Below are 8,678 nucleotides of genomic sequence, written 5' to 3' on the forward strand. Positions count from 1 at the left end.
TCAGCTGTAAGTTACCATCATATATACACAGTGTACTTTTTTTATTTTATTGACCCCCCCCTTTGCCCTCAGAACAGCCTCCATTCATCAGGACATGGACTCTACAAGGTGTTGAAAGCGTTCCACAGGGATGCTGGCCCATGTTGACTCCAATGCTTTCCCACAGTTGTATCAAGTTGACTGGATGTCCTTTAGGTGGTGGATCATTCTTGATACACACAGGAAACTTGAGTGTGAAAAATCCAGCAGCGTTACAGTTCTTGACACAAACCGGTGCGCCTGGCACCTACTACCATACTCCGTTAAAAGGCACTTAAATATTTTGTCTTGCCCATTCACCCTCTGAATGGCACAAGTACACAATCCATGTCTCAATTGTCTCAAGGCTTAAAAATCCTTCTTTAACCTGTCTCCTCCCCTTCATCTACACTGATTTTGAAGTGGATTTAACAAGTGACATCAATAAGGGATCATATCTTTCAACTGGATTCCCCTGGTCAGTCTATGTCATGGAAAGAGCAGGTGTTCCTAATGTTTTGTCCACTCTGTGTCTATACTCGCATGGTCGGGTGCCAGTGTAATATTTCCCATATTACCTGTGATGGAATCCTTACTCCTTGTCTGAGGTATACTGTAGTTACAGACGTCTAACCCCAGTGTTCTCAGATGGTAATCTGGAATGAGGAGTCCTGCACCAGTAGAATGGTCTTCCCTGTGGCTCAGTTGGTAGAGCATGGTGTGTGCAACGCCAGGGTTGTGGGTTCGATTCCCACGGGGGGCCAGTACTAAAAAATTTAAAATAAAAAATGCGTGAAATGAAATGTATGCATTCACTACTGTAAGTCGCTCTGGATAAGAGCATCTGCTAAATGACTAAAATGTAGAATCTGTCTTGTTATTGAAGAGTTTACAGCAGGGGTAAGGCAACCGACTTCCTGGAGCGCTGCAGGTTCTGACCACCTGAGCTAATTGATCAGTGATAGTCTAAATTGAACACACCTGGTTTACCAGGTCGGTTAATTAAAAATAAAAATAACAAAGTGTGTCAGTGTTGCTCCAGGACCAGGGTCGCCTACCCCTGGATTATAGCATCTAATCAACCTTGAATCCTATAGATTTGAATCTGTCTGATGTTCCAGACGTTTCCTTTCTTTGGCGTGGAGCCCACCATACTGAACGAGCATGGAGAGGAACTGGAGGGAGAGGCAGAGGGCTATCTGGTCAGTATTATAACGCTATACTATCTGGTCAGTATAATAACACTATCTGGTCAGTATTATAACGCTATACTATCTGGTCAGTATAATAACACTATACTATCTGGTCAGTATAATAACACTATCTGGTCAGTATTATAACACTATAATATCTGGTCAGTATTATAACACTATCTGGTCAGTATTATAACACTATACTATCTGGTCAGTATTATAACACTATAATATCTGGTCAGTATTATAACACTATAATATCTGGTCAGTATTATAACACTATAATATCTGGTCAGTATTATAACACTATAATATCTGGTCAGTATTATAACACTATAATATCTGGTCAGTATTATAACACTATAATATCTGGTCAGTATTATAACACTATAATATCTGGTCAGTATTATAACACTATAATATCTGGTCAGTATTATAACACTATAATATCTGGTCAGTATAATAACACTATACTATCTGGTCAGTATAATAACACTATAATATCTGGTCAGTATTATACCACTATCTGGTCAGTATAATAACACTATAATATCTGGTCAGTATTATAACACTATACTATCTGGTCAGTATTATAACACTATCTGGTCAGTATTATACCACTATCTGGTCAGTATTATAACACTATAATATCTGGTCAGTATTATAACACTATACTATCTGGTCAGTATTATAACACTAACTGGTCAGTATTATAACACTATCTGGTCAGTATTATAACACTATACTATCTGGTCAGTATAATAACACTATACTATCTGGTCAGTATTATAACACTATCTGGTCAGTATAATAACACTATACTATCTGGTCAGTATTATAACACTATAATATCTGGTCAGTATTATAACACTATAATATCTGGTAAGTATAATAACACTATACTATCTGGTCAGTATAATAACACTATAATATCTGGTCAGTATAATAACACTATACTATCTGGTCAGTATAATAACACTATACTATCTGGTCAGTATAATAACACTATAATATCTGGTCAGTATAATAACACTATAATATCTGGTCAGTATAATAACACTATCTGGTCAGTATTATAACACTATACTATCTGGTCAGTATTATAACACTATACTATCTGGTCAGTATTATAACACTATCTGGTCAGTATAATAACACTATCTGGTCAGTATTATAACACTATACTATCTGGTCAGTATTATAACACTATACTATCTGGTCAGTATTATACCACTATCTGGTCAGTATTATAACACTATCTGGTCAGTATTATACCACTATACTATCTGGTCAGTATTATAACACTAACTGGTCAGTATTATAACACTATCTGGTCAGTATTATAACACTAACTGGTCAGTATTATAACACTATCTGGTCAGTATTATAACACTATCTGGTCAGTATTATAACACTATACTATCTGGTCAGTATTATAACACTATACTATCTGGTCAGTATAATAACACTATACTATCTGGTCAGTATTATACCACTATCTGGTCAGTATTATAACACTATCTGGTCAGTATTATACCACTATACTATCTGGTCAGTATTATAACACTATACTATCTGGTCAGTATTATAACACTATCTGGTCAGTATTATAACACTATACTATCTGGTCAGTATTATAACACTAACTGGTCAGTATTATAACACTATACTATCTGGTCAGTATTATAACACTATCTGGTCAGTATTATAACACTATACTATCTGGTCAGTATTATAACACTATACTATCTGGTCAGTACACAACACATTCTATGGTAGAATCACTTCGAGTACAGTGTAATACATGTTTTTTTTTAAATTCTCTCTCACTATCCTTATAATATGGGTTTCATATAGGATTAATACCGTAATATTTCTAAACTAAGAGCCATGGTCTGTAATGTCGTTGTAGGTCTTTCATTATGTACCGGTAGGATTATTACCGTAATATTTCTAAACTAAGAGCCATGGTCTGTAATGTCGTTGCAGGTGTTCCGTCGGCCCTGGCCTGGTATCATGCGTACCGTGTACGGAAACCAGGAGCGTTTTGAGAACACATACTTCAAGAAATTCCCAGGATTCTATGTGACCGGGGATGGTAAGACTTTTCAAATAGCACCTTGCATTCTCTGATTTGATTTAGATTTGTGTTTTATTAGATCAGATTCATCATAATCATTGACGATCACAATCACATTGTAACGGTGACATCGACGTTAAACATATGGCACTGTTGTTTTCTTTTAAAAGGTTTAATAAAGTGAATGAATGAATTCTTTCTTTCCCAGGCTGCAGGAGGGATAAAGATGGATACTACTGGATCGCAGGCAGGATCGATGACATGATTAACGTTTCAGGTCATTTGTTTTCCTACAGTTTGGCCACTGCTGCTGCTGCTGCTGGCTTAATTTTGCGGGTCAAAGCCAGGTTACTGTGAAGCACTCTGTGATAAATGTTGCTGTAAAAACAGGCTATAGATAGATGGATACAGTAGATTAGATAGATAGATAGATAGATATACTGTAGATACGATATATACAATAGATAGATACAGTATATAGATAGATAGATACAGTAGATAGATAGATAGATAGATAGATAGATAGATAGATAGATAGATAGATACAATAGATAGATGGATGGATGATAACCCATAGTGTTGTCTTCCCTATTGGCCACCTGATGACGATGATGTAAGTGGGAACCGATAGTGTTGGTAACGTTGTCTCCCTCCAGGTCACCTGTTGAGCACAGCGGAGGTAGAGTCATCTCTAACAGACCATGGAGCGGTGGCCGAGGCTGCAGTGGTCAGCAGACCCCACAAGGTCAAGGGGGAGTGTCTCTACTGTTTCGTTACTCTGAAGGACTGCAGAGAGTTCAACCGCACTCTGGTGGACGAACTCAAGAGACAAGGTGTTTGACCAGGTTACCCCTTGTAGAACGAACACTAGGTTACAGGTTAACCCTTGTAGAATGAACACTAGGTTACAGGTTAACCCTTGTAGAACGAACACTAGATTACAGGTTACCCTTGTAGAACGAACACTAGATTACAGGTTACCCTTGTAGAACTAACAATAGATTACAGGTTACCCTTGTAGAACTAACAATAGATTACAGGTTACCCCTTGTAGAACTAACACCAGGTTAACCCTTGTAGAACGAACACTAGGTTACAGGTTAACCCTTGTAGAACTAACAATAGATTACAGGTTACCCTTGTAGAACTAACACCAGATTACCCCTAGAACGAACAATAGGTTACAGGTTACCCTTTATAGAACGAACACTAGATTACAGGTTACCCCTTGTAGAACGAACACCAGATTACCCCTAGAACGAACACTAGATTACAGGTTACCCCTTGTAGAACTAACACCAGATTACCCCTAGAACGAACACTAGATTACAGGTTACCCTTTATAGAACGAACACTAGATTACAGGTTACCCTTTATAGAACGAACACTAGATTACAGGTTAACCATTGTAGCCTATTATCGCACTGTATATCAGATATGTTTATACTGCATTTTATTCCACTGTATCCTATGCTGCTCTGATATCGCTCATCCATATATTTATATAGTCTTAATTTGATTCCTTTACTTAGATTTGTGTGTATATGTTGTGTAATTTGTTAGATATTACTGCACTGTCAGAGCTAGAAACACAAGCGTTTTGCTACACCCGCAATAACATCTGTTAAATATGTGTATGGACCAATAACATCTGTTAAATATGTGTATGGACCAATAACATCTGTTAAATATGTGTATGGACCAATAACATCTGTTAAATATGGACCAATAAAATCTGTTAAATATGTGTATGGACCAATAACATCTGTTAAATATGGACCGATAACATCTGTTAAATATGGACCAATAACATCTGTTAAATATGGACCGATAACATCTGTTAAATATGGACCGATAACATCTGTTAAATATGGACCAATAACATCTGTTAAATATGGACCAATAACATCTGTTAAATATGGACCAATAACATCTGTTAAATATGTGACCAATAACATCTGTTAAATATGGACCAATAACATCTGTTAAATATGGACCGATAACATCTGTTAAATATGGACCGATAACATCTGTTAAATATGGACCGATAACATCTGTTAAATATGGACCGATAACATCTGTTAAATATGGACCGATAACATCTGTTAAATATGGACCGATAACATCTGTTAAATATGGACCGATAACATCTGTTAAATATGGACCGATAACATCTGTTAAATATGGACCGATAACATCTGTTAAATATGGACCGATAACATCTGTTAAATATGGACCGATAACATCTGTTAAATATGTGTATGGACCAATAACATCTGTTAAATATGGACCAATAACATCTGTTAAATATGTGTATGGACCAATAACATCTGTTAAATATGTGTATGGACCAATAACATCTGTTAAATATGGACCAATAACATCTGTTAAATATGGACCAATAACATCTGTTAAATATGGACCAATAACATCTGTTAAATATGTGTATGGACCAATAAAATCTGTTAAATATGGACCAATAACATCTGTTAAATATGTGTATGGACCAATAACATCTGTTAAATATGGACCAATAACATCTGTTAAATATGTGTATGGACCAATAACATCTGTTAAATATGGACCAATAACATCTGTTAAATATGTGTATGGACCAATAACATCTGTTAAATATGTGTATGGACCAATAACATCTGTTAAATATATGTATGGACCAATAACATCTGTTAAATATGGACCAATAACATCTGTTAAATATGTGTATGGACCAATAACATCTGTTAAATATATGTATGGACCAATAACATCTGTTAAATATATGAATGGACCAATAACATCTGTTAAATATATGAATGGACCAATAACATCTGTTAAATATGTGTATGGACCAATAACATCTGTTAAATATGTGTATGGACCAATAACATCTGTTAAATATGGACCAATAACATCTGTTAAATATGGACCAATAACATCTGTTAAATATGGACCAATAACATCTGTTAAATATGGACCAATAACATCTGTTAAATATGTGTATGGACCAATAACATCTGTTAAATATGTGTATTGACCAATAACATCTGTTAAATATGGACCAATAACATCTGCTCAACACGTGTATGGACCAATAGAATTTGATTTGATGTAAACAATAGAACAACATGAGTGTTTTGTTGGTTCTTGATTTAACACAACAACAAAACATGCCTTATGTCTCGTTAGTGAGAGAGAAGATTGGTCCGATCGCCACACCAGACTTCATCCAGAACGCTCCTGGACTTCCTAAAACACGATCTGGTTAGTGTTACCTCATTCCTGATTTTTACCACATTTTGTCTTTACATTTTTATTTATTATTTTCCTTTTTATTTAACAAAATATCTCATCCTCAGGTAAGATCATGAGGCGGGTCCTGAGGCAGATCGCCCGGAACGAGAAGGATCTCGGTGACCTTTCAACCCTGGCTGACCCCAAGGTCGTAGAGGTCCTGTTCAGCCAGCGCTGTGAAACGGCCGCCTGAGGGGCTGCATGTCAACACTCTACAGTAGCTTCCTCTCCTCGACGCCTCGTCTCCTCTCCTCGTCTCCTCCTTTCCTCTCCATCATCTACACTGATCTGAAAACTATGGAAGCCCATTCCTGCCACCAACTCTTTAAAAAAAATTGTAGAACATACAGGATATATTTCTTAATTTGTAGAAGTATGTGCACATTTATTTCCATCTATCCACGTAGCAGAGATCAGCACAGCAGGGTCGCCGGCTAAATGTGTGACGAGCTAGCATTTGCCTCAACAATTCTTTCAATTCAGTTTCATAAAAAATATTGACACAAAAAGCATTGAAAATTACTGTTGTTTAGACTGATTTAACTCGTGCTTCAGTCTGATCAACTGTAGCCTACTGATAACAACCACAGCTACAGGTGACCTAGAGAAACCTATGCACTCTGTTCTCCTCTGGCCAGGGGAAACGAAGAGGTAATGTTGTGTATTTATAGCCTAAAATAGGCCTATTTTATTTGTGTTAAGAGAAAATCTGATCAAAATGTTTATTTTTATATTCAGACTTCGGGTGGCTTGTCGACCCAGACCTTATCAATCCAAAATGGTTGACTGAAATTAGTCAATGAAGACACAATAGTGATGATATTCTGTGAGTCACTTTATAATTACAGATGTAACCGTGGATACAGTCAGCCCTGTTAGTTCTATTGTCCAATCACAGTTGTTGATTAGTATTTTTTTTTTTTATATATATATATTTGTTTTAAACCATATGACCTGATTTTTGAAAAAAAATTAAAAATCTGGTCCCATCATAGCCCATATCCAACCGTTTTACAGCTGATTCTGAGACTTAGGGTCTGGAGTTTCACCTGGTTGGGTTAGTCTACCAGACCAGGGAAAAAAAACTCTGGGCCCCTAGGAAAACTCTCCTGTGGTGCCACCTCCTGAAATCCCCTCCACAGAGAGACAGATGGAAGAAGCATGTCCTACAAAATACTATCTCAATATTTTTTTTTTTAAGAATCTCATCATAAAAATAAACGTGGTTGTCGGGAATGGGCTTTCGACAGGAAACACCGGTTATAAAATATACAACAGGAAACACCGGTTATAAAATATACAACAGGAAACACCGGTTATAAAATATACAACAGGAAACACCGGTTATAAAATATACAACAGGAAACACCGGTTATAAAATATACAACAGGAAACACCGGTTATAAAATATACAACAGGAAACACCGGTTATAAAATATACAACAGGAAACACCGGTTATAAAATATACAACAGGAAACACCGGTTATAAAATATACAACAGGAAACACCGGTTATAAAATATACAACAGGAAACACCGGTTATAAAATATACAACAGGAAACACCGGTTATAAAATATACAACAGGAAACACCGGTTATAAAATATACAACAGGAAACACCGGTTATAAAATATACAACAGGAAACACCGGTTATAAAATATACAACAGAAAACACCGGTTATAAAATATACAACAGGAAACATGGCGGATGAGGTATTTTCTTTCTCTCACTTATTCAGCGTCGTTCTAGGAAGACTGAGACGAGGTGAGGAAGCTATGTTAGACATACCCAGAGAGTCCCCCTTCTAGTCCCTTTCTGATGGTGTGCGGATTGATTAATTCAGAGTCACTAAGCGCTGATCCCGAATCAGTCTTAAGTTATTTTGTGTGCACTGTTTTGGGGATGGGATTAGTGGTCGGAGGACAGATCCTAGATCAGATCTTATGGGAACGACTGACTTCGACGACGGTCTATGTAAAGGAATACAGTCAATTCAAATGACAATCCCTAGGCTCAAACCAATGAATTCCGTTTATTTGAACCCTTTTCTAAACCGGTCAAAAAGGACATGAAACAATCCCTATTCTGAATGA

At 36.6% G+C, this 8,678-nt stretch overlaps 1 protein-coding gene across 1 annotated transcript in view; it reads left to right on the forward strand.

Moving 5' to 3' along the window:
• The window catches only part of acss2l (acyl-CoA synthetase short chain family member 2 like), a 37,640-nt gene extending 29,873 nt beyond the window's left edge, over positions 1-7,767 (forward strand). The window contains exons 12-18 of the mRNA XM_029705999.1: positions 1-6; positions 1,140-1,220; positions 3,201-3,309; positions 3,500-3,568; positions 3,948-4,124; positions 6,478-6,552; positions 6,648-7,767. The exon at positions 1-6 is cut by the window's left edge and continues 51 nt beyond it. Of these exons, the coding sequence (XP_029561859.1) occupies positions 1-6; positions 1,140-1,220; positions 3,201-3,309; positions 3,500-3,568; positions 3,948-4,124; positions 6,478-6,552; positions 6,648-6,775 (645 nt within the window). The 3' untranslated portion in view covers positions 6,776-7,767. The remainder of the gene's footprint in view (positions 7-1,139; positions 1,221-3,200; positions 3,310-3,499; positions 3,569-3,947; positions 4,125-6,477; positions 6,553-6,647) is intronic.
• Positions 7,768-8,678: the final 911 nt, after the last annotated feature.

This window comes from Salmo trutta, chromosome 21 (assembly GCF_901001165.1).
Source record: "Salmo trutta chromosome 21, fSalTru1.1, whole genome shotgun sequence".
Classification (NCBI taxonomy): Eukaryota; Metazoa; Chordata; class Actinopteri; order Salmoniformes; family Salmonidae; genus Salmo; species Salmo trutta.